At 44.6% G+C, this 27,414-nt stretch overlaps 1 protein-coding gene across 4 annotated transcripts in view; it reads left to right on the forward strand.

Moving 5' to 3' along the window:
• Positions 1-27,414, forward strand: part of TIAM1 (TIAM Rac1 associated GEF 1) — an 853,394-nt gene that overhangs the window by 703,361 nt on the left and 122,619 nt on the right. For all 4 annotated transcript variants that reach the window (XM_069636354.1, XM_069636351.1, XM_069636352.1 and 1 more), the window contains 5 exons: positions 5,445-5,553; positions 8,534-8,713; positions 8,858-8,976; positions 10,324-10,432; positions 12,784-12,842. In XM_069636354.1, coding sequence (XP_069492455.1) covers positions 5,445-5,553; positions 8,534-8,713; positions 8,858-8,976; positions 10,324-10,432; positions 12,784-12,842 — 576 coding nt within the window. The remainder of the gene's footprint in view (positions 1-5,444; positions 5,554-8,533; positions 8,714-8,857; positions 8,977-10,323; positions 10,433-12,783; positions 12,843-27,414) is intronic.

The raw sequence follows: 27,414 nt of genomic DNA on the forward strand, positions 1-27,414 counted from the left end.
GAACATTTGGCAAAGCCAAGGTCAAATGGACAATACCAATTCTGATGACAATCTTCAGAACAAATGTTAGCCAGTCAGTGGTTCATGAAGAAAACACAGGAGCTCCAGGGGAGGCCTGCACAGTGGAGTTGAGGTCAACTCTCAAGAGGAGAAAGCAGCTTTTCCCAAGCAAGGAAGCACCGGAAATGGCACAATGTAATTACAACTCAAGCCCCACAGTACCCTGAAAATTAAGAAGACATTGTAGCTTGTTTACTTCTAGGTGCAATGTTGCAGACCCTGATTCCTGCTCTTTGGTCATGGTGATGAAAGGGGGGGGGTCCTTTGGCGGGCTTGTGCAGCAGCACTCCGGAGAAGGTGTCAGAAGCAATGGATTTAGCTCACTTCAGTGGCTCTGCGCGGTTTTGGCACCTTTTTCTTAGCATCAAGAGAAACTAATCTAGCTGGATGGATTCTCTTCGATAACTCGGTCCTGAACTCTGGGGACATTTGGTGCAGAATTCACGCCTCTGGAGGTAGTGTGCTGGGTCTAGAAAGTTACACATGTAAGCAAAATCAATTTCACTTCACTGCTCTTAGAAACAGTAGTTTATCCAGAGAAGGTATTTAAACCTTTGGGAAATCCAAGAGACTTCCCTGTGCCACTGCACTGAAGGTGCTGTGCGACACAATGTAAAGATGATGCCTATGGAGTTTGTCAGACTCCATACTTAACAAAGAAACAGAGTTCAAATCACATTAAAAATGCATCAGAGTGGGGGGAAAAAGGGTCTCACTATCTCCAGGTTAAAAATGAAGTCCTAAAATCCAGCAAAGTAGCTGGGGGTCTCTAAGGTAGAGAGGAATTAGCACATTTCTGAGAATTCTCCAGTTCCCTTTGGGTTGTTCAGATATGCTACTGACTAACTCATCGAGCCTTATAAACTCTCTACAAACCCGGTTTTAAAAGTGCTGAAAGTCTACACTTTATCTGATTGGTTCCTGGCTTCACCTGCTGCGAGTTCTCTGGGCTAAAGAGGGTGTAGCGGGCCCCGTAGTAGGTCGTATTGACGCGGCCAGTTTGGCGCGGGCCGATATTTCAGTATGCACAAGTGACATATTTGAACACCTTTGTTCATTTTTTTAAATAAAAAAGTTACATATTTCAGTATGTTTTTGTGCTACACTGTCATAACAAAAAAAAAATCTTTGCCCCAAAACATACTGCCGTCGTAACGTCCCTGCGCCGAACTGGCCACGCCAAACAAGCTCCTGCAGTGAAATGTCCATGCCGAATCATCCCGTGCCGAACTGGCCGCACCAATATGTCCTGCTCTGCTTCGTCGTCACCTTTAGGCTCCTCTGACGCTTTTCTTTTCTCTGCTCCTTAACCTCACTGATCCCGCCAGAGCAGGGTGGCCACAAAGGAATCTGTGGGGTTACCAAGACGCAGCTCCAGCTCCCCGTGTTGTGGACAGCGGCCATCGCTTCCACTCCCCCGTGCAGGTGATGCCAAAGTTTCAACCTTTCTTTCTCATCTTGCCTCCGTGAGGTGGCACGACTAACAAAGAAATTGCGGTGTGTAGCTCTGCAGCTACTGTTATACCTCGAAAAAAGCACCAAGGACAAAGCATTTGGATACCAAGATGTGTATTGGGGGTGACATCCCCCTCCCAGGCTTGTTAGCGCCCCACAGGATTCGCTTTGATACTCTCTGCGCACCATACCCATTCACTCCTATTCGTACCATTTGGTTACCCCGTCCCTCTTTTATGCCCTGTATTAAAGGCTTCTCCCCGACCCCTTATTCATGACACATGTCCGTACCTGTACCTGCTCTGTCCTTTGATTAAGCCTGACAGCGGCGGGATGTCATATTGTCTTCCTGCTTTGCCCGCTTGATGTTTTGGCCTCTTGCCTCCTGGCCATTCAGTGGCCACAATCAAAATCTTGATATAAACCCTTTCTTTCCCCTGCCAGACTTATGTAAAGGGTTTGGTCTGTCTTTTCCCAGCAGCATCTTGATAGGTTGGTGTCTCCTCCTTCTCTCCTGATCTCCGGGTCATACTCCTCCCCTCTGACTCTCTATCCATGTGTCAGTTTGAGTTCTTTATTGTAGAGCCTTGAGCTCTTTTATAGTCCTGCTGGTTCTGTTCATATGGAATTGAGTCCAATCAGTCATTTCTCTGGTTTCCCCATGTGTGCTCAACATGGTTGGTTACTTTCTCTCCCCGTGTGTTTTTCCTCCATTCTAACAAGTTTGGTCAGCTTTTTCCAGTTATGAAATTCTTGTTGGTAATTGCATGCTGTTCACATTACGGTGGTTGGGGACTTAAATGTCTGTGCCATTTTGACGTCTGATGTACGTTGGGTGCGGGCTGTGAGACTCGGCAATGCAGGGCTTTTCTTTATCGCAGCCTCACAGGCATCTGGCAGTTGTTCTAGAGAACAGAGAGTGGATGCTGTCGATGAACTCCCAAGCGTCACACTGGATTTACTAACCGCAGCTGCAGAGGTTCTTACATTCTTGCTCCATGAGGCGAATTGATGGTACAGTAAACTACTAAAGCTCATATCTGTGTTAAGAAGCAAGTCCCTGATTCTCGGTATGTGAAACAATTGTGTGCAAGGCTTTCTACAGTATTTTCTATGGCAACAAGAAACTGGAGCTGGAGGGTCTGGGATTTTGGTCACCCCTTATAGTGGTATCAGGTGGGTGGTGACCCTAAAGACGTTGTTGTTGGCTTGACCCACTTAGAGGGTCCAGCAGATACCCATCCTGACTCATGCCCCTCACAGCACTGACCCCCGATCATAATACGTTGGCTTGTTCGATCACTCAGAAACCTACATCAGCCCGCCCTCCTGGGCTGGTGTCAAAAATAGCCAAACGTTAATTATCGCAAGCTGAGTGTCAACATAGAGATACCAACAGGCACCAGAATCCACGTACTAGGTAAGGCCTTCCGTGCCATGCCAAGCAACCCATAAACCCCATGTAATGCTTAAAAAAATGTGTAAAGGAATCAAACCAACAGCGTAAAGCAACCTTTGATCTTGCATTTCTCCTCTTCTCTCCCTTTCTTTTCCTCCTTCACCAATTGAATTAAATGTTGATAATCACCATGCGATTGCAAATAACTTGTAATGATCATTTTGTGTTTCAAAATGTATCCAACAATGGATATCAATAATTTGTAAAGAACACTTTTAAACTATGCTTCAAACTGTAATCGGATACTAATAACCACTATCACAATGTATTGCACAATTCAAACAAAATTTTACAAATTCAGCCTTGATAAAGACCCAGAGGGATCGAAACACGTGTCGGCTGACCACCCCAATCACAGTAAATGCATGTAATCCACTACAAACAAGAATGTGAAGAGTAATTCTTGAGCGCAAGGTATCTGGGCCCAACTACATTAAAGGCCAAGCACTAATTGTGGGAAACTCCTCCCCTTCCTTTGACCTTGCTGAAAATGAACTCATTAACCCACCAGAAATATCTAAGTGCAGCGCAAAGTTGATTGAAAAGTCTAGTTCCCAAACGTCTGTACTTTAAAAGTTTTATTGGGTTCCCCATGTGCTAAGGTGAATAGGCATGCTTATTTTTTTACATTTTCCAAATAATAAATTAATGGGTTTATTTCAAATGAAGACTCCTAAAACGAGAACACATCTAAGACCATAAAACATTAAAATAAACTTAGCAGGCATTACACATTTTGGAAAAAAAAAAGAATGTCCACATTATATAAGATCATATAAAATTATATAAAACTAGCAAAAAGTATCCGTTTTTCAGACGGGTTCTGTTCAGACATGACAACACTCCCATCAATTGTTGAAAATCAATGTTCCCGTAGGTCGCTTTATCCGATTCGCTTATGACTTGATGTGCTTTGCATGCTGAAACTGCACTGAGAATGGGCGTGTGTGGCTGGCTGACATACCCCGCAGCAGACTTTGGGGGGAGGCGAGAGTTGGCGTGCTGCTGCATACTGGGACCTACTGCGCGCTCTCCCCACCTGTTGCCTCCCCCTAGCATGGTGCACTTCGTTGGGGTGCATTGCGGTGCAAATGTCCCAGAAACCGTGCATTCGAGGGTCGAGGACCGGTCCTTCTGCGACATTGACGTTTTGCTGATTTCAGGCAACCGTTTCATGTGTGAAGGTGCTGAAATCCAGGGAAGGGGGTGGGGTGTCTAAAGGTAACGTAGCTAGTAATGTCTGGAGGCTCCTAATAGGTAACTATGCAAAATGTGGAGATTGGTGAAACGGTGTGGGATTGGTTAAGGAACGACGCTTCACCAAGCCTCAAGCCCAGCCTAACACACACATTTTCATTTATATAAATGTAGATCTGTGCTTCTAGCTTAGAAGTAGTCTGCGTACTGATCTGTATGAATGCCCAGAAATGGGGTCGTGTCATTTTGGAACTTTTTCTGGAACTGCGGGTGGCGATATAAGGCAGCATTGCAACTAGTGATGCTATAAACGAACCATTGCAGCCCATCTTCCAGGGTCTGCACAGATGTATCGTATTCAATTTAGGGTGGTTTCCATTGTGGCAAAGCTACTCGTGGCTTTGCTTCCTGAGCTTCCAGAAACCTGCCCAGTGCGGGCGCCCCACCGTTACCAAGCAGAGCATTATTTCACACATGTCAGTTTGCTTACGCTGTGTTTTGCGATCAGACGAACCAGGGATAGAGTGTAAAATAATCTTACTTTTGGAAGCTTCCCATTAACCACGTATTTTGTATTATGCAACCATTTGCCTAAAAAACATAAGTGGAAGACTTAAAGATCTTTTTAGCTACATTTTCATGACTTGGTGTTTCATTTCTCATTCATACATTTTTGCATTTATTTACTTATGTTATTTGTTAAGATGACCCCTCCTACCTGTGTGTCATAAGTAAATAATTTCTGTAGATCTGAAATCGGCACGAGGAGGAAAAGTGTAGGCAAGGCACTGGTACGTATAAAGAGCAAAGCAAGAGGCAGACGTACCGTGCCAGTTTCAACATCATGCCTGTAAGTAACCCTGAAAGGTGCATGTTGGTGCAGCAGTGTGTGTGTGTGCTGGGAGGGCTGCTGGAAAGGCTATTAACCCCCCCTAGGAAATTGCCAGGAGGTTTAAATGATTTGAGTGGTTAGAGTCAAAGTGAATCCGAAAGTTTGTCAGCGAGGTTCAGACATTGTTTAATGTTGTGAGGACTTTGTGTTAATGGGCTGGTAACTTCACGAGCACTTCTTGGTAGGTTCCCAATTTACCCTGAATGTACTGCTCTGTGACGTGTCATGCAGCCTTTTTCGATTCAATTAGCTATCAAACTATGTTACAAACATCTTTTCGGTGAAATGTAGAACTTAAAAAAAAAAAAAAAACGGATGTACTGCTTTAATTTCACAAGTTAAAACAGGAGTTTATGTATTTTTTTGATACTTTTTTTCCAGAAAGTTTTGTTTTCTCTTGGTGGATCCTTTCTGTATTACGCCGACCGATTCAAGCTGTACAGTGCCTTTTGTGCCAGCCATACAAAGGTTCCAAAGGTCCTTGCGAAAGGTAAGCACTGCCAAAGACTCTGCCCCTTCCCCCTGACCTTGGGTGTCGACTTCACTTTTAATTGCATTAAGTAGTTCACTAGATTAATAACTTTCTTTGTTTTATTTTCTGCAAATGTGATTAGTTTCCGATTTCATTGTATTTAATGTATGTTCTGCTCTTCAGTGGCTATGGCCCCACTGGGAGACCACACAACCTCAGACCACGTCAGCTTTTTGGGACAAGGCAGATCATGGCTTTGAAAAAAACAATCCATTCATGGAAAACGTGCTGCAAATGCTGCTTTTCAAAAATCAATTTGCAAAAGTTCTTCCACAAAAATAAACCAAGAACACGGTTGACCTAAAAATGTAATGATGCATCTTTACATTCTTTTTTGATAAAACTAACTTGTTAATATACTCAGTTGACTACTGCAACTTAATTCATGGAGTCTGTTCACTATTAGGTGATTGTGCTTCTGACAAGGGTTATCGCGGAGTATTGTCCCGGTCATTAATTCGGGAAGGAACATTATCCCAAGCAATAATGACAAATCCCACGGACTATAAGGCTACTAGCGGTACCAGCCGGCATTGGAGGGGCGTGCACCTGGGGGTCTGCTATAGCCGTGTGTATGTTTTGTGTCATAACTTCCTATTTTTAAAAGAAATCGCAAAATGGGCAATCTCCCGAAATCTCCTACTGATAGCACATGGCGAAGAGCTGAGGTTGGTCAAATTTCACTATCAGCAGTACACCTCAGACTGGTATGCCGACGGTGGGTCAAAGGTTCAGCCCACCAACTGTACTGGGGCTGGGTCACCCCGGAACATATAAACACGCTTTCAGAAATACATACATATCGATTAGCACATAGTAGCATTAGCAATAGAGGCTTTGAGATCGTGGTGAAGAAGTAAAACACGTTGGTTTACTGCAGAGTAAAGTTATTCAGCAAAGCGTGTTTGTACATTAAATAAAGGTGCTTTCATCTTGAACTATGTAAATAACAAGGTAAGCATTTTTAATTGTAAACTGTGTTGAATTGCAAAGGTTTAACCACAGGCATGCATTAGATGTAAAAATAAAAGTAAACGTTTCTCTAAATTGGATACATTTTTCATTAAAGGTGCAGTGAAAATTCAGATCCTCTCATTGAGGGAGTGTCTTTTTGATAAAAAAAAATATTTTGGGTAAATTATTGCTTTTTCGTGAATGCAGAATAATACTTTGTTGGGCCCCTGTCGGCTTCTGAATTCTAAATATTTAGCATGCAGTCAATCTCAGCAGTTATTGGCTGCATGTCAAGTATTGTGATTCTCTGCGAGAAGGTCAATAATAATTTCTTCATATTAATAATTTAGAATTGGACGCTGTTTTCTCGTTTGAATGTGATCCTATTCTGCCATGGATCCACAATGCCACAAGCCTACAGAAACTCTTATTAAAAATGACAAAATCCAACAAGTCGAGGGCACAGATTGTTTTGTATTTATATAGTGCTTCTACCATCTGCCAGACCGTTAGGGGGCGTTAACTAAAATAATTCCTAAGATAAAAAGGACAGTAAAAGAGTTATATTAGAGAAACTGAAGATTGATGGTGAAAGGGTTTTGAATAGATCATACCCCTCTGGCATTGCTTTAGATAACCCCCCAGACTATTGTTTTTCGTTTTTGGGTGGCACCACACCTGATTTGCATATGGTCTTTGCCCTTCTGTAATGGCAGGTCAAGCTGAAAAACTATAGTGTGGAGGTTATCCCAGAACAACTCCACCATTATGATCCATTCAAAAACTTCCACCAAGAACCTTAAATTTTGTAAAATGCTACAAACTCCTTGCCCATCAGAACCTTATTAATTACTGAAGCAGGACATTGGTTTACCGGTGTCCGTACCTCAGCTCAGGCACAGGCTGAAGGCACTGGACAATCATTAAACTGCTGAGATTGCCTGGTGTCTCTCGGGATGCTAACAAGGTTTAGAAGCCCTATTGAGATGCCTCCATTACTAACTATTGCCCGTGGGCCACGCACTATGCAATATATTCTGCATAGGAACGCCCAGACCTTGCACCATTTCGTAGGTAACATCTGGTATGTAACATCTGGATGGTAGCTAACATCTGGATGGGCTCCAATCTAATGTTCTCCACTTGGCTATTTAATGTTGCTGAACTGAATGCAATGCCGGATGAGACCTCACTACTATTTTAAACTTTCATTGGGTTTTTTCTGGTTCTGGGTAAACCTCTTCCAAGGTACTCATTATTCCAATAGGTTTGCCTTGCACTGCCTGGAATCCTTAGTCAACAGTGGTATGCCGAGTAGTGATATCACCTTGTATCCATCCATCTCTGTTCAAGAGATATGGCTTGCAGTACGGGGTAACATTGTGGAGGATAATGGGGGTTGCACATTTGAAATGATGCAAAGTCCTTCATAACGCAATAGCATGCTCTGTGATAGAAGGTGAAACCCAGAAGAGGCATGTTCAATGATTTTTAAAGAGCTAAAAAGCCACCCAGCAGCCGCTTGACGAAGCTTAAGCTAAAAAAGTAATAAGAAAAGACCACAAAGTGTTTGATCTACAAAACAAATGGTTGCATAAGTGTGATTTATTCACAAAAATAGAGTTGTGTTCCAGTACCATTAAAGCTGGGCCTTGTGAAGCCCTGATTCTAGGATCTTCCAGAGTTTGTGCAAATGCGAATCCAGTTGCTGGTAGGTGCAGTGTGCGTTCTACAATCCAGCAGCCTGTACAGAAATGGTGCCACTGCACTTTGCACATGGACTGCCATTAGCCCTAGCCAACTTAGACTATGCCGGGGATCAAAGGCATCATGGCACAAACCACTGACAGAGCTGCATGTTGCAGAGACCTGATCAAGATGCTCTGAGCTAACTTCAGTATTTATTCCCTGAAACAGATTTTGCTATGTTGTATGAGCTGTTTTAGGTTAACCCAACCTTCTGTTCTGTTTTTTTTTGTTGCAGCCAGGACAGACTCTGCTTTCAAGGCATTCTTGGATGCCCAAAATCCTAAACAGCAACACTCTTCAACCCTGGAGTCTTACCTGATTAAGCCCATCCAGCGCATCCTGAAATACCCGCTACTGCTCAGAGAGCTCTTCTCTCTCACCGATGTGGAGAGTGAAGAGCATTATCACCTGGACGGTATGCAATGTCAACCTTCTAGTGGAACCTTCCCATCATGGTTCAGTCGTATTGATCGGCTTGTTTGCCTTTGAAGTATTGTTCCACAGTGTGCCGAGGATCTTTCATTCTCTGATACCAATGATGGTCCTTCTTTTCCCTCAGTGGCGATAAAGACCATGAACAAGGTGGCCAGCCATATCAATGAGATGCAGAAGATTCACGAGGAGTACGGGGCTGTGTTTGACCAACTCATCGCAGAGCAGACGGGAGAGGTCAAAGAGGTGCAGAACATTCACTCACGCACGCTGAGCCGCATGCATTACTACTGAGGCTTCCACGTCGAGTAAACATGCCATGCGTATCCCATTGGTTAGCAAACTATTCGCCCCCAAGCATGAAGCATAGTCAAGGTTTTAGGAGTTTGGGGTTTTGTAGTTTCTGATAATTCGTTGCTTGGATGGGTGCCATTCTTTTTGACATGGCTGCAATATTTGCAAAGTTGACATCTTGGCAAAGTTGATTTTTGTATCCATGGTCGATGAAAACGTGCATTGTAATTTGATAATAACCCTCACATCAAACCTGTCTACAAAGTGCTGCAAGGACATCCTGCAGGGGGATAATGTTATCAATAATGCAGCGGTGACCTCTATGCTGTTCCTCGCTGAGGGCCGCACAATGGCTGTCACATCTCTGTAACTTAAGCTTGCGGCTTCAATGCTGCCACGCTCTGCTTACCGTGCCCTGGTTCCCATGCAGATAAAACAGCGGACATTGTGTTTGGAAAACAATAAGCTGTGGTTAAATTGCAACAGTTGAACTTTGACTCTTTATTTTCACAGACTTAACAGGCAAGTGTTTAAGGTCAATAGGTTGAAAAAAGTAAGCATTGAATCCCCGATGCCTTTGTAGCAAATTTGAACCATAAACCCAAACACAAAGATTTTAAGCAGATGTGTGAGGAATGTCAGAATCGTGGGGTCTAACTGCTTCTGCGCAGGTTCTGTGCTGTTTTGAATGAAGCCATTTGCCATGGTTGTGCAATGCCTGCATTGAGATAATGTGCGTATTGGCTAGTGGGCTTGCTTTGCGTTGAACTTATGTCACTTTAAGGCTCTGCATCAGCCAGTTAACATGTATTCAGCTATCATTTCTGGAAACCCGATTGGTGAGCTGAACACATTTGTTTGCTTACACTGTTTGGTGAAATGTTATCATGCATAAACCAGCTTTGCCTTCTATTGCTTTATTCATTCCATGGCTGCCAAGTGGACATGTGTCACGAGCATCACTCTCAGCAAGTCCTGGCATTCAAGCAATAATACTTTGCATGATGGTGTTTACATTGTGCCTATCATGAGTATGGGCTCAAAATGCCAGCATGGAAAGCACTGTTGCCTGGAAAGCCAGGAGTTGTGATATATGCCCTGCGGCTGATGGTCAGCAATGGGCATTACTCCACACCAGGCATTAGGGGGGCAAATCAAAAACAAAATAGGACACCCAAGTGGAATCAAAGTATTTGCTTAGCCCATGACAGGGATTCCCTTTGCATGTAAAACAACGGTGCCCTCTTGTGCTTCGAATACACAAATGGTTCAACTGTATGTCATGTCCCTTTCCCGCAGGTGGCAGACCTTTCCATGGGAGACTTGCTTTTGAACACTTCCGTGATTTGGCTGAACCCACCTGCATCCTTGGGGAAGTGGAAAAAGGAGCCCGAATTGGCAGCTTTTGGTAAGGGAAAGATGGCCTTTTTTAACAGGAGTCTGGTATTTTCAGAATCTGTGCAGAGGCTTGCTTTCATGCATGTAGCTGCCTGTGTCCGCATGTTGGCTAGAAATGACTCCTTGCAAAGTAAAGGAACACCATGCTCTGTTTAGGTCCGAGACACGCATGGCTGGATTCTGAGATGCAATGCTCCAGCCCTGCCCTGATCCTCAGCCGTTCTACTCTCATGAGTTTCATGTGTTACAATGAGGCTCAGCCGTAGCAAAAAGAGATGCTTGAAATTCAAGCGTGCCGAGTCCTCTGTTATACCCCTTCTCTGCCAAGTTTAACATTCATATACTTCACAAAAACGGGAAAAAAGCGGCCCAGCGAATCTGCCCAGACTGCTCTCAGTTGTGACAAACATTTGCTTTCCGTATTCCATGGCTTTACTTAGCCAGTCCCTCTTCTCTATGATCCACTGCGATTGGAACACTTGTGATAATTACGCTTTACACTTTTTGAAATGCATGCGTTAATTCACACTTAGGATCTGGGTAGACTCCTCTTTCTGTCATGTGAAGCCCTGCAAGGTCTGCCGCCTTTTCTTCTCCAAATGTTTTGCACTACAACTTCCATGGGTGCAAGACTGATTTGCATATGGTCTTTCCCCTTCTGTAATGACTTGGCTGAAATGATGGTCTGGAGCGTTGCCCAGAGCAATGTCGGAGGTTAGGATTGTCATTGGCCCTTTGGTTTGCATAGAGGGAACACCTTATTCTAGCCTTGGCTTTTGTGAAATATTGAACGTTTGGCAGCTCAATTTTTCAATAATCACTGAGCTTTCCTGTAGAATTTCCACAGTTCACTAAAGTTGCATTTCCCTGCTGTTTGAAAACCCTCACCCAAAACACTTGTTTTGGCCCTGAAACGGTGAGCATTTGAACTTTTCAGTGACTTTTACAAAAGTCACCGTCTTAACGCAATGTATAAAGTTCCTTGCCTTTTTAAAAGCTGCGTATTTCTCTCTTTGTTTAATCTATAAAGAGTATATGTTCACAAGTATAATGTGTAAACATTCCCTTATTGAGTATTACTGTACCTCTTAATCGTGCTGTTCATCTCCTAAACGAGAAGCCTTACCTGGCAGTGCCAGTGGCGGTAATAACGGAAAATCCCGATTTACCAGTCTTGCCGGCACTGGTAATCCAGCTGCAATGCTGCCGGACCGAGTGCCGGTGAAGGTAAGTACCAAATGCCGGTATCCTGGTCGCTCTACCCCAGGATACGGACATACCCGGAATGAGTCCCACTGTTTTTACACAATTCGATTTTAGATTATTGCACTTAATTTATGAGATTATACTTGTAATATTTATGAGTGAGCATTTTTATTTAAGAAACTTAACTGTTGTACCTTTTTAGCATCTCTTTAACCAAAAGGGACACATACATTATCACTAACAAGACATGTTACCCTCAGAACTCAGAAACATGAATACAGCCCCTTAACAAATATGCGCTGTATGTGATATGATTAATAACATGTACATATTATTTTCTAAAATGTCATCTTTTTAATTCATTTACTTATTCATTGCACAAGTATCAAAAAGCATTAAAAACACCTATACACCACATAAAAGTATACAATGTTAAAACTAGTGTTTCCACCACACAGAATCTGGGCTGGGCTTTTTTTGTCCGTAGTAGGAAGCAAGAGTAATTAAGTTGCTACTGCGGAGTGTATCAAGCATCTCTAAACTTGATTCTGTGTGGTGGAAACACTACTTTTAACATTGTATACTTTTATGTGGTATATATGTGCTTTTTAATGCTTTTTTGATACTTGTGCTATGAATAAGTAAATTAATTAAAAAGATGACATTTTAGAAATTAATATGTACATGTTATTAATCATATCACATACAGCCCATATTTGTTAAGGGGCTGTATTAATGTTTCTGAGTTCTGAGGGTAACATGTCTTGTTAGTGATAATGTATGTGTCCCTTCTTTTGGTTAAAGAGATATATTGAATCCTCACTTGGTAGCAGGGATTATCAACATAGTGTGGGGGCAACCCCTGAATGGAATAACGTACCTTTTTAGCTTTCAAGGTTTTCACATGGAACCTTTGACAACAATAGGAACATCTGAGCCTGCAGCCTGTATGTGTTTGTAGATCTGTCCTAGCTATAAACTCTGCCTTTTATGCACTTCACCTAGTAATAAATGGCTTTTGCTGAGCTAATAAGGTAATAATGCAGTGTTTTAAGGCTTTTTTAATTGACCAATTATTGATCACATTTTGAATTATGGTTTCTTTTTGAATTTCACAATCTAAACATATTCCTTTTTAATATTTGTATTCTGCAGTGTTCAAAACAGCTGTAGTCCTTGTGTACAAAGATGGCTCCAAGCAGAAGAAAAAACTTGTAAGTTGTTCTCCTACATTTATTTTTAGTTCAATTTGGGGGGCCATGATAGCCTTGTGCTCGCTTGTTTATTCTTTTCTGAGGTAGTCCCATTCATCGGCGTTATCATTCATTGTTTATTGTTTTCACTTATGTTTCTTGGCAATCAAAGTGGTTCATTTTTGGTTAACCCTAACTGCTAAAATGTTGCATCTGTCTGTCTGTGCAAATGCATCTTCAATTCTGAACTGGACTTACTTGTCAAGGAAGACCCATCCGGTACCCAACCTGTTGGCTGGAGGCTTCTGCGTACGTAAACCTAATATGCTGAGAGTACAGCATTGTTTTTTAGACACTAAGTACATACCAATTATCTTTGATTTTCGTGTGGCTTTTCAGGGTATTCTAAAATATCAATCATTTAAGTTTTCGCATATAAACCTCCGGGCACGCCTCCATGCTACCACTTTCAGTTCCTGTGTTTTAGTTGCATAATTTTTAGCAGCATTAGAATGGCTGCATTCAGTGGACTTGGCCCACAGCACGCCTCTGTGATAAGCTACTGAGCTTTCGTCTAATCCATTTGGAAGTACAATGCTTTCTCGCCCAGTTACAGATATGACACACTTTTTCACTAAAGCTGAAGCCCTATGGGAGCGCCTTAATCCCAAAAGAGGTCCATATATCAATCTTCCTCATCTCTCACAGAAGGGAAATCTCTGAACATATACTGTTCCTTTTCTGTTAAGAGTAAACAGCATCCCAAGTTGCACTTCAAGTGCCTCTCTCTGATCAGTCTCTAACCTAGCGATCTCAATTTACAATTTTACTGACGTTGTATAGGTTTATGATAAAAAATGTGTTTCCCTACAAAAGTTGTCAGCTCTGGAACCTACATTTGCTCAGACATATAAAGCCCACCCTGCTCTGGGACTGCAAACTGATTACGCAAGTTCACTTTTCCTCAAAACCATTGAAAAGAATCTGAATGAGGGGGACCAGCGCTGCCTGGGTTCTGGCCCAAGCTGAGGTTGCAAAACAGCCATTTATCCCTGCGTCCTAAATCAAGTGGTCGCATGGTGAATAGTGGCTCTACTGAATCTGTTGGTATTGAGACACATGGCCAATGAGCTTTCATCCTATTTCTGTGGTCAGGCAAAGTTCTTCAGTGTCTGGTGATTCCAAGGACGAAATGGCATGCCAGGTTGCAAAAACATACACCACAAAATACCTTACTTTTAAAGGATTTTGGGGAGAATTCTCATGTTGTGCTAATTCCCTTCAACCTTGGAGACCCCCAGCTTTTGCTGGACTTTAGGACTTTTAATCTTTATCCTGGAGTGAGTGATCCCTTTTTCTCACTCTCTCATGTATTTTTGATGTGATTTGAACTCTGTTTTTACTTTGGTTTTGGAGTCTGAGTCCATAGGCATTTACTTTTGTATTGTGACGCACAGCACCTTCAGTGCAGGGTCACTGAGAAGTCCTTTGGATTTCTCATACGGTTTAAGTACCTTCTCTTGGGTGAACTACTGTTCCCAAGAGATGTAAAGTTAAATTAACTTTACTTACCTGTTTTTCCTATTTAGGTCCAGTACAGCCCATTTTATTTGGAAGTGCTGGGGGGGTTACTTAGTAGCCCCTTTTTCCTACTTACTCATGTAATATTTTTTTGTTACCCCCACTAATTTAAATGGCTGGTGGCAGTGGGCAAAACATCCGACAAAGGAATCTGGAAGAGAAGCTTGCTGCACCTTCCTGGACTGTTGAACTGTCCGGTGAAGCCCTGCTGCACTGCTAAAGCTCCAACTCTGAATCGAGTAGAGAAGCCCTGGATCGGAAGACTTCTTCCCTTTGATTGGTGGGACCAACTAACCCCAGGATGACCTTTGCTAGAGGACCTTTCCCAACTTCTGTACTTCTTTGCTGCTGCTGGAACCGAGTGCCAGGTGTCGAGACATCCATAGTCGAGTGCATCGTCTTTAAGCCAGATCAGAGCTCCAGGAATAATCAGAGGACCCTCCTAAAGCAGGGCGACCCAAACCCGAGTCACCTCACCAGAGTGCTGGACTCCAGAAGCAAGAGAAGCCCATCAAGTGTCCAAGATCTGCAGTGGTGCTATTTGCTGGTAGCTGAAACCGCAAAGTGCTGCTGAACTGAAAAGAGCCCATAGCCGCCGATGACCTTCGAACTGCAGTGCAGGAGTCCTGTCCTCCCTCTTGTCTCCACGACTGAGGCCCAGGAACCCAGGATCTGCAAGACTGCAACCAGAACAGAAGCCAGGTGGATCCTCTTTTTCTAACCTAAGGCACTGTTCTGACTAAGGGGTACTTACCTCTTTTGTCTGTTGCTTGCATCCTCTCACTTGAGACTTGCAGTAGCTGCTTTTTACAGAGTTGATTTCAGCCCAACACTGATTTCTTACAAACTCTCTAACATTGTGCAAGACATTTGTGCTATCTAAAAAAGTGCCTCAGCTCCATAGACAATGTTCATATTGACTTTGGCTGTCCTAGCTCCCTGTAGACTCTTAGACCCATTGACTTTGATACTAACTGTCCCTCATAAGTGCTACATATGTTTAACTTGCATTGCTTGGAAACATTTAATCTAAACTTCATTGGGAGATTGAAAAGTGTTCACATGCTCTGAGAACCTGTTAACCTTTTTTTCTTCCCTAACCTTTTCCTTTGTTCACAACCTCAGAATTTACTAAGTACATAAAGTGATATATAAATGCCAATACTGCCTAGTAATTGCAGTCACCTCAGGGTGTAGGAAGTGTATTGTCAGCATCTCTAACAAGTATCTACTTATTCTAAATCTGAGAAAATGTTATTTTGATGGTTGCATATTGCCCCTTTTAAAGAAGGATTATTGAAAACTGACTGTTAAATAAATTAATCATTTTTTTATTAGAACACCTTGAGTATAAGTGTTATTTGGATACTTGTATGTGTGGATTTCGATGCTACAGCTCACATTTACCCCTCTTGAGACAACCAGACACACTGCGCGCACACACAAAATAAATTACAGTTGGTATGTGTTTATTTCCCAAAAAGGTAGCCTAAAGGTAGCCTGACGTGTGTTTCGAGCACTTGCTCGTCTACTGAGGCTACAAGTTAATGTACATGCAAAATAGGCCAGTACATAGAATTATAGAGTAATGTATTATACATGAAAACGACCAAAACAACAAAGCAAAAAGAGAGTGGCAAGTCACCATACAATTGCACATCAGGCATATGAGATCAAAAGCAATCCTATTAAACACAAAGAAGCAATCAAAAACATAAAAAGGTAATTTTATTGCCAAATAAAATGTGCCCGTGCATATGGAGCCAAAAAGAACAAAAAACAATTCAAGAGATGGCAAATAGATTAGCACACGGAAGAAGGAATGGGGGTAGAGAAAAACAAAAACAACAACAAATATACGTTAGCATATTTCATCTGGGTTGGCCATCCAGTTAGTTAATATATTTCCGAAAGGTTGAAGCAATTTACCCGAGTAGTGGGAAGTCTTTATTAATAACACTAAACAAGACAAGAAAATGGAAGGGAAAAAGAGCGTGTGAAAAATAATAGCTCAGTTGAGGACATGGTAATTGGAGAAAACAAGAAAAGTTTAACTTACCAATGTGTGTGGTAAGCAACAAAAAATAGATGGATCGTGGGCTCCACTGTAAAAATAGCATAACATACACCATGTTAATGGTGAATTGTAAAATTACACAGATTTGATAGAATTGAAAAGGCACAAGCCTGCATACCTTAAGATGCAGTTGCAAGGTCAATTGAAAGCGTAATCGCATGAAACTGCAGATGCGGCGGTGAGTGGAGATGCACACGGAACAGCGAGCCAGGTCGCGGACAGGAAGGGAGAGAAGCAGACAGGGCAACATAATTAGTGATTGAGCGGCGGTGCGCGTCTGGCCACAGATTGGATGTACGCGTAGCCCCTCTGTCAGGTTAGGGGTCTACGCAAAGTAGCTGGTTTTACCAGCGTCTCGGCTGTAACAGTGAACAGGAGCCCATCAAATGGACAATAAGGCACAAATTAAATTCAACCTTTCGGAAATATATTATCTAACTGGATGGCCAACCCAGATGAAATATGCTAACGTATATTTGTTGTTTTTGTTTTTCTCTACCCCCATTCCTTCTTCCGTGTGCTAATCTATTTGCCATCTCTTGAATTTTTTTTTGTTCTTTTTGGCTCCATATGCACTGGCACATTTTATTTGGCAATCGAATTACCTTTTTATGTTTTTGATTGCTTCTTTGTGTTTTAATATGATTGCTTTTGATCTCATATGCCTGATGTGCAATTGCATGGTGACTTGCCACTCTCTTTTTGCTTTGTTGTTTGGGTCGTTTTCATGTATAATACATTACTCTGTAATTCTATGTACTGGCCTATTTTGCATGTACATTAACCTGTAGCCTCAGTAGAAGAGCAAGTGCTCGAAACACGGGTCAGGCTACCTTTAGGCTACCTTTCTGGGAAATAAACACATACCAACTGTAATTTATTTTGTGTGCGCCCGCAGTGTGTCTGTAAAATCAACTTGGTTCTGTCTCATTGGTGGTGGACTTGGCAAGTCCCCACACCCACCCGCAGCGCTCCTCACACCACTTTTTATAATTCGAGTCCTTGCGCTGAGCCTCGCTGTCCTTGTTTGCCAACCTCGATTACTTAATACCCTCTTGAGAGAAGTCTGGCTGCTCAGTCAGTCTACCAACTTGTGTAGTGCAGACCTATACCAATAGGTAGGTTACCGAATACCAAGAGGACAAGACTTGTGTAGTCTCCGAAAGGGTTAAAGCATACAATCTTGCCTAACAAAGGGCCCCAACTATTTAAAAGACAAGACATGGTTTGATGGATTACTAGTTTGAGACTTAGGTTTGCAGGAAGTACATTTGTGACAACCACAACAAGGTGGTAGAAGGGGACACGTGTTTAGAAATTGCGAATCGTCCATCTAAATAAATGCTACTTTACATTACATAGGAAATGAGCAGCTCATGCTTGTTTGTGGCTTGCTAAACCTGGTTAGTTGAACAGGGTTTTTGAGTTACTAAACCAACCTGTTAATTGATAGGGTTTCCAACTTGTAAATCCTCTGATAGTTTGTGACTGGTAAACCTGGATAGCTTTTAAAATGGGTTAATGGGGACAAGTCTTGTTTTGTGCTCTTTTCATAGAAAGATCATCAGGTTTATCAAAGATCACTCTTCACAATATCCCCAGTGCCTCTGGTGTGCACCAGCTTCTTATACATTGTCACAAATGATAGTGTGCCGAGTTTACATATGCCTGCCTTTGATTTCAGGCTGAATATATTTCAGTAAACCGTTTAAATAGTCAAGCTAGCTTTTGGTAGGTATGTCATGGCAGGGTACGAAATTAGGATTCAGTAAGCAGGAGCTAAAGCCCAGTAGGCAGGTGCTAGCATTGTTGACCATGGAGTGAGTACACTGCACACCACATATAACTTCCACATGAGACACAAGCTTTCAATGTTCCCCATTATGTATGATCATCGTGCTTAAATGTGTACTAGATATGTCCTAAATCTTCTTTATTAGCATTCTTAAATAGTCAGAGGCAGTGCCTCATATGCATGTTTGTAAAGCATAATTTCACATGGGTAGCCAAAAGTAGCCCCTGGTAGCTGTTGGTTTCAAGCTAATCAGGTTCGCCTATGCTATATTTCTGCAGACAATAAGTAAGTATGAAATTTCAGGTTGGCATGCTATTGGGTGATAAATCTTCCTGGCCTGTGTTAACCTCAGAACTTTTTGCTTTGACTAGGTATCTATTTTACCTTGTCGATAGGTGAAGGGAATCTTCAAATTTTCACCTAGTCTTTTGCTCTTTTTACGGGTGACATTTTTATGTCTCTCCATAGTGTATGGTTGAAGTTCGTTTCCTACAATTTTTGGGCTTAGGGTGGGTTACCTCTTTGGGCTTTCTTGAATTTCTTTCATGTACTTGGGTGAACTACAGTTCTCCAGCATTGGATCTTTCATGGATTCACCTGCTGTGAATATTTCCCTGTCGTCAGGCTGGGAAACCTCTGTAACTTTAACTTCTTGTTTTCCTATGGAAAACCTCGACACTTTAGTGTCCTATCAACGTCCTTTTGGGTGCTTTAGTCCCCACCAATAGGACGTCAGGTATAAATAGCCCTGCCCCCGCAGCTTCCCTTCAGATTTCAACCGTCTCCAAACTGTTGGGATCGCCTGTTTGGTAATTGTGGGCTAGGATGTCATCTGTAGCCCAGAAGAAATCTTTTTTTGCCTTGTGCTACCTGCAGCTTTATGGTGTACGACGGTAATGGTCATATGGACTGCCTTTACGGTCTCTACCCCCTTCACTTGGCGAATGCCTGCGAGATAGGTCAGGGGTTTCCGCAGAAGACCTTGTAGGACCTTAATCGCCGGCTGATAGGTTGGCTTAATGAGGGCATGTGTCCGGCTTCTAAGGTGGGTTTGGCCCGGGGGAGGCAGTCTTCGGGACGAGCGGAGAAGTCTGCGGAACATCGCGGAGCGGCATCGGCTGAACCTCCGGCGAAGAAGCATCAGGCTGCATTGCCTGCGTCGGATGTGGGCAAAGGCAGTAAATCTTTATGGAAGCCGCAGCAGTCGAAGGCGAGTGGCTCTTCGTTGTCCAAGCATGTCGGTCCGACCACTTCCGGGGGTCTGGTGGTAGGCCTGAAAAGTCAATGGTGTCAGAGAAGGTCCTGACGAAGCCGAAGGAGTCTTCGTCGAAGCACTTGTCCGGGGACCATCACAGATCTTTGTCCAGCCGGAAGTCTTCGAAGCACCGGTCCGCTTCCTCCAAAAAATCCAGGTCTCCGGTGAAATCGAAAGCACAGGATGTGCTTCCGACGACGAGCCCGTCGACGGTTACTCGGTCGTCGATGGTAGTGCTGCAGTTTAGGGTCCCGTTATCGACGGTGGGGTCATCAACGCCGTCCATGACACTGACGGATAGTGATCAGTGCTGTTATCGTCCACGCAGATGGAATCGGAAGGGCTGTTGTCGACCGGTGGGGCTTGGCAGTCTGCCGCCTTTGAGTCTATCCTTCCTGAGAACATTTTGCAGCAAGATCCAACTACGTTTTCTTTTCTGTTTCTTCGGAAATAGAGGAGGAACAGGAACAGGTGTTTGACGTATCTGCCCTGGGTCTGCAGAGTGTGAGGCCTTCGTCGTTGAGTGGAATGGGGGCTGGGCCACCCGGTTATCCCCTGATTAACCCGCAATCTCTGCTGTCATTGCAAGTTCTGTCTATGCTTCAATCTTTGTTGGGGCAGCTGGATGCGAGGTTGCCTCCTCCGAGTCCGGCAGTGCTGTTGGTCGAGGTAGTGTCTGGTGAGGCTCCTAGGAAGTCTCCTCTGGTACGGTTGCCATTGCCGTTGCCGGTGGGGTTGGCCCGTCCACGGTCTCATCCTGAAGAAGGCAGGCTACTTGAATCGGACCCTGAGTGTTCTGCGGGACACCCTTTTAACTATATCTTCATCGCCGACGAGGGATGGCGCGCGAGACACTGATGCGGAGGTGGAGCAGCCCCATTGCCCGGCGCAACCATCGCCTCCGAATTATATTGGGGCGTTCCACGCCATGATGTCGAAGGCATGACTGGAGTTTGCACTGGCGAATTAAGTGGAACGTAAGGACTGCTTCCTCTTTGACCATATGGGCAAGTGGTCTTCTCAGTGCCGATTCTCGACCACATGTGGCAGGAAGGCCTGTGCACAATGCGCCACCCGTTTTCAGAACCGGCTGTAAAGGATCGCCTTGGAAAGAAATTCAAGGCTCCGGAGTCTACCCCTAGATGCTTGGTGGCACAGCCCACGCCCGAGTCTGTGGTGTTGGCGGCTAACCAGCCGGAAGGCCAGGAGTTAACTAAATGCGTTACACCTCCCGACAGTGAGGCAGGAAGCGGGACGCTTTTGGAAAGAAGGTCTTGACGGACAGGGCTACGACGGTAAAGGCTGCAAATTTCTTGGTGATCATGGGCAGATATGATCGTGAAATGTGGCATCGGCTGGCCCCAATTCTTGAACATCAGCTGGAGCCACACCGAAAGGAAGCAATGCTGTTGGTGCGTGAGGAAGAGGAGACCTCCAACCACAGCATAAATATTGCCGTGGACCTGGCAGAGTGAGGTTTTAAACAGATTAACAATGGAGTTGTGCTTTGGCACCAGGCCTGGTTGAAGTGCACTGACGTCCGCCCGTAGGTACAATATAAGGTCATAGACATGCCCTGTGAGGGCGAACACTTGTTTGGTGAGAAAAGAGATGAAGCCCTGAAAGGGATGAGGGAGGATGAGGAAACGGCTGAATCGTTGGGTTCCTTGCAGAGTGGGCATTCTTTTCGTTCCTTTCAGACTTTCTGTGGAGCCTCAGGAAGTGCCTGGTTTGCTTCCAACAAAGATCGTGGTTACGGGCGCTCCAGCTTCTCCTCTCAAGGGTATCTGTGGTCTGTCCAGTCGGCGCAGAAACGCAGGGACTTCCAGGCTCAGCGAAAAAAGGTTTGCAGTCCTCTGCGTCTAAGGGAAGGCAAACTCAACCTCAACAGTGATTGGCATATGGACAATCCGCTAGGGGGGGGCAGGGTCACCATCCACGTTGACGAGTGGAGGAAGATAACAGATCGCTGGGTGCTAGACACGGTGCGTCTTGGCCACTCGTTGGAGTTCTGGCATCCTCCGCTCCCTATTCCGTCAGTGTATGTGCTGCAGCCACATCTTCCAATCCTGCAGCAGGAGGTGATTCTTATGCTAGAGAAAGGGGTGATATAACCAGTTCTGGTTGCAGAGCTGGGCCAGGGGCTTTACCCTTGGTACTTTGTTGCGAAAAAGCCCAATGGCAAGTGGAGGCTTATTCTGGATCTTCGGGCGCTGAACAAAACTCTGCAATGCCTGAAGTTCAAGATGCTCGCCCTCCAAGTTGTCATCCGGGCAGTGCAGCTGGGCGAGTTCCTCGCGTCGTTGGATTTTCAGGACGCCTATTCTCACATCCCCAAGGGGTAGAGGCATGGCAGGTTCCTGCGATTTGTGGTCTGAGAGGAACACTATCAGCTTCGGGTCCTCCCGTTTGGCCTGAAGTTGTCCCCCTGGATGTTCACAATGTGTCTGCCGCCGGTGGCGGCCTTCCTGCGGAGGGAAGGTCATCATGCGTACCCCTTCCTGGACGATTGGTTGGTGAGGGGTTTGTCGCCGGAAAGGGCATGAGAATCTCTTGTGGCGACCTTGCGGCTGTTGCAACGTCTGGGATTTTTCGATGCCAGTTTCTTACCCAGCAAAATCTGGTGAAGCATTCCTGCGACCGTGTGGAAGAATTCCAGGCCAAAGCCAGCAAATGGAAAGAGGGAGCAGCTGTGTCGGTCCGAGGTTACATGTCGCTGTTTGGGGCCATGGCATTGTGAATCCCTCTTCTGCCCAATTGCTGCCTCTTTGAGAGGCCGGTGTAAGAGTTCCTCGCAGACAGGTAGTCGCAGAGTCCAGGATTGTGGTCAGACAAGTTGGTGGTGGACAAAAGCCTGTTAGACGCCCTTCGCTGGTGAACATGCGCAAACAATCTTGTGAGGGGAATGCCTTTGCTGGAGCCATAATTCCAGCTTACGATTGTGGCAGACACCTCCCAGGTAGGGTGGGGGACACACCTCGATGGCTCGCAGGTGCAGGGCCTGTGGTCTCGGGTGGAGACTATGTTCCACATTGTTAGGGAGAATTCTCTCTTTAGGCTGAATTTCCTAACCTAGTGAGTCCCCCAGCAGCTTTGCTGGATTTCTGGAGTTTGTTTTTTCCACCTGCCAAGAGTGAGACTCTTTTTCTCCCACTCTTGGACATGATTTATGGTGTTCCTTTGACTGCTTATGTGTTTTATGGGCTATGGGGTCCTTTATTCCATAGGGTCTCATGTGTTTTTACTATGTGTTACACAGCACCCTCTGTGCAGTAACACAGGGGTGTCATAGTGACCCCCCACCATAGACTCCATACCCTGGGACTGACTACTGTCTCCCAGGGCATGTAAAGTCACCATTGGCTTTACTAGTCCCAAATTATTAACATAAACCAGTACAAACCATCATATTGTGGACGTACTGGTCGGGGCAATTCAATTGCCCCGGGGTCTGTTAGTCGAGGGGGCACGTCTCCTTCCCCCCTGATCGAGTTTTGGCTGGTGGCAGTGGAAACTACTTTTTATATTCGACTGCAAATATTTTCCTACGGGATTTTCCCATTGTTCGAGGCTACCAAATTTAATTATTTAATTCTCATAGCCTCGAACATACCGCCGGTTTATTTAATTAATATTAATTCTCCGGTTGGTAATTTTTGCCAAGACTCGATTCTAAAATGGCGTTTGTGTTTTCTTCTGTGACTCCAACCCAAGTCGAGCCCTTTGTTCCACAGAAGCCTCCAAAAGTGGTGCCACTCTGTCTGGGTACCACAGGGTGTGTGGGAGGGGGTTTAGGCACCCTGGACCGAGTTACCTAGGTTACTCAAGTCGCGCTCTTTTGTGATTGGCCCAAGTGGTGAGCCGGCCGGCTCACCACTTAGCATGTTTGATTGACAGCTAGGCTGAGTAAATGGGGGTATGCTGCATAAAAGCAGGGCTTTGGGGACTGGAACTTCAGAAGTCGCCACAGGACCTGAAAATCCAACGAGGGAGAAGCTGAGCCGACCTACCACGACGACGCCACCGTTGGAGCCCTGCAGAACCGACTCACCACTTCCTGACGACAGAGAAGATCTCCCGGCTGGAGAGGCTTCTTCCCCTGGCTGGTGGGCACAACCAGTTTTCCTTTCTTTCTTCGCACCCCAGCCCGGTTTGTGGTTGAACTGCCCGTGCCAAGCATCCCGGCAGCCGGATAGCCACTCACCACTGAACCGCGAATCACCGGACCGCGCCTTATACCTGAGAAACTCCGCGGCTGGTTTCTTCCCTGGCAGTGCAACAGACTCCTGTCTTCTTCCATGACGAGATCCTCTCCTCCCCCGGACGAAGCACTGACTTGCACCCGCTGCCAGGATCAACTGCCCCTGCTGGAGCGCTCTCACCACTTTAAGGTACCGTGTCCGCCAGGCCTCCCTTTCTAAAGATTGCTACAAGGTAATAATAACTCCTTTAACCTTCTGGACTGGGCTGGCCGCCTTGACCCTCTAACTGGTCCCTTTCTGTGGTCCAACTCCTTTTTGAACCTTTACAAGACCTTTGTGCACTGCAACCGTGTGACCTTGGACACATTTCGTTTGGATCCTCCGAAGGTGGATCCGGCTTCTTGAACTCTAACTACATGGTTTTACTTTGCCTTTCTCCCTTGTTGTGTTCTTGAAAAAGTGTTGGGATCTGTTTCAATTTGTTCTCTGCTTTTCTCTCCCTTTTTAAAACTAACTATTAGAGTGCCATCTACGTTAAGCGCTCACCGCTGTCTGAAAATAAGTGGGGCTTTACTTAAGACTTGTCTAATATTCTTTTAAGGGAGTGATATCTTTTAGTGACCGTGTTTCTGAATTGCTTATTATTAGTGCCAGTGTGTTTTTCTAGATGTGGTTTTAAATAAATAATTATCTCTTTTACACCAAGCCCTGGTCAGTGTTTACTTGTTCTATTGTGTGCTCTTGACCTATTAGGAATACTCTGTATACTGCCTAACTCTTCTTGAGGGAAGTCTGACTGCTCAGCCACAGCTACCAAGTGAATCTGTGTGGTACAGACGGCTACCAAGTGGGTTTACTGCCAAACATCTGTAGTCCTAAATCTTTTGCAGTGGTCCCAGAGGGAACTGCACAGGTTTCTGCCTAACGCACATCAATGTGCTGAAGTTGAGGGTTGTGCACTGGGCCTTAAAGTCATTTCTTCCGTGGATCTGTTGTGAGGGTGTTGACGGACAATACCACCACAATGTTTTATTTAAGGAAACAGGGGGGCACACATTCCCGAGTCCTGTTGAAGGAGGCGCAGGACTTTTGGCATTGTGCTCTAGTTCAAGGGATCAGCCTTGTCGCTTTCCATCTGCCCGGAGTGCTGAATTTTCAAGCAGACGCGCTCAGCAGGGACGCCAGCCAGCTGCACAATTGGAGGCTGAAGGAGCAGCAGCTCAAGGATCTTCCGGCAAAGGGGACATCCTCCATTGGATCTATTTGCTATGAGGGAAAACAAGCGGTGTCAGGAGTTTGCCAGCAGAGGGGGGTCATACCGAGTCCTTGGGGGATGCGTTTTCGTTTCCCTAGCGCATCCATCCATTTTTACGCACAAGTGGCCTCTGAGGGCCCCTCTCCTTTCCACTGCTAGCGTGAACTAGCAAACTATTCCCAACTCTTAGAATCGACTTTGCCCTCAAGTGGAGTCCCACCTCGAATAGTGGGAACCTATTCTGCATCACCTACCTCACTTACCTTCCTGAGCTGCTACAGCCCCTACAAAAGACCCTGCTTTGCCCATTTGAACTACCGCGTGTGCGAGCATCGCAAGTACATTTGAGCATTAGGCTCCTCTCATTTTAGGGATGGGACTGCCTTTCAGTTAGGATTGTGTTTGATACAGAAGGGCCTAAAGACTATTTGTACTGCCTGCTTCCTTCTCTGTTTAGGTTGTGGACCCATTTGGTGCATTCATCCTTTGGACCCCATTGGTCTTGTATTTGTGTATAGATATGATTGTGTTGGTTTAATAGTATTGCTGAGATTTTATTACTGTGTGTTGAATTGCAAAGGACTTGGAATAAATGTATTTGGATTTTTTTTATATATACACCTAACTGGGAGTGATTTGTAAGTGTCCTTTACTCGGTGTGCTCATTGAGGTCTTTCAGTCACCCTCACCACTCCTGATACCTAGTCCTGACTGCCGCCATGGCTACCTTGATTGGTCTGGCTTGTCCAGAAGGTTACCCTGTTCCAAGAAACTAGGCTGGCCTTCTGAACCTCTGCCCACCAGGTCGGAGTTCAGAAATCCATCTTAACACCCATGAGAAGATTAACCCAAACCAGCTGTCATCAGCAATATCTTCCACTTCGTCTTCTATCTTGACGTGTAGGTTTATGGCCTCCGTCAAGGTGCCATTCTCATCATTGTGAGAAGGTATGAATGTGCAACATGATTCTCCGATTTTGGCACAAACACCTCCATCCATAGCTGTAATCATATCCAGGACATATCTATTCTGGAGAGTCATCAGTCGTATGGCTTTCAGCTCCTCCTTGATTGCATTGAATCCCTTAATGGTGGTGTAGATTGTCTACAAAAGCTCCTATCAGGTTATCTGTAACCATTTGGCATTCGTCATCACCTGGATACTAGGTATAAAGATTGTCGTGAATATTGCTGAAGTCTTGCTGAACAATCAGTGCTCATATATAATGGCATCAAAAACTTCGATCAATTTGGCTGAGAAATAATTTTCTCTCTTCATCCGATTCAAGAGTTCAGCAGATTACTTCTTCAGGTGAGCATCTGCCTTTGTAAACTCGCCAGTGTTCAGGTCACTCTTTGGAATCACCAACGCTGGAACATGAACGATTAATATTAAACATAGTCCTCCCCAATCTCTCTGCAGCTTCATGTAAGCTCTGGATCCACAGGCCCAGTAATTATCCATTATCTCCACCGTCCCATCTTTCGTTCCTGATACATCAAAGATTCATCCACACTGTTGATTCTCTCCAACTTTTCTCGTACCATTGTTTCTGAAGCATAATTCTGCACTAGCCAAAGGCACTATCTGCAAAGGGCCTCCTTTGTCTTCGTACTACGTCAGAAGCTTTGCAAGCCCCGGCCATAGAGGTTTGCATCCATTTTCCACTCGCTCAATAACTGGCTTGTGATGACCAGTTACTGCCACCGTTCTGCATACGACTATGCCTTCTTCCCAGCCATCTGGAGAGAGTACTGTTCCGTAGATTCACATCTGGCCTCTTTCCTTGCAGCTACGAACTTAATCAGTCTTCCCTTGACAGTTGAGTCTCCTGTTTATCTCCCATCTGATTCGAGCTCCTTTCGTGCCAGGTTGTTCATATCTTATCACATGATTTCTGGTGTGTGCTCTTTCTCTTGTCTTCAAATCCTGGACATAATCGTCTTCATCTGGGCATGTCCATTCTGTTACCCATACCAAGGAGGCCGTTCGGCCCTGGAACTGACCTCTTGTATGGCAGATTACAAGGTGAGTAAGGCAATGGGCCGTTTGAACATCGAGTTCAATGGCTATGAATATTTTAGACTTACCCATAGCATAAGGCAGGAGTGCACACACATAGCAATCCTCCTCACAGGTCCTTTTTCCCACCTCTTTCATGTGATGATACCACGTGTTCCCCAAAGGTGCTGTACTGTCTAAATAATCATTTAATTCATAATCATCCTCCCTTGCACTTCTCTTGGGTCTCTTTCTTTGTTTCTCTCTTAAGAACCTGTATCTGGCACTCAGTAAGGATATCTAAAAAAGTCCTTCCTACAAAAGGAATTCTAGGGATACTTGTCACAGAACTAGGTACCTCTACGTGATCTACTGGAGTAGGGACAATCACATGAGGCCTTGGCTTTGTCACAATGTCTAATTTTG

This window comes from Ambystoma mexicanum, chromosome 7p, assembly GCF_040938575.1.
Source record: "Ambystoma mexicanum isolate Mex_15411 chromosome 7p, UKY_AmexF1_1, whole genome shotgun sequence".
NCBI lineage: Eukaryota > Metazoa > Chordata > Amphibia > Caudata > Ambystomatidae > Ambystoma > Ambystoma mexicanum.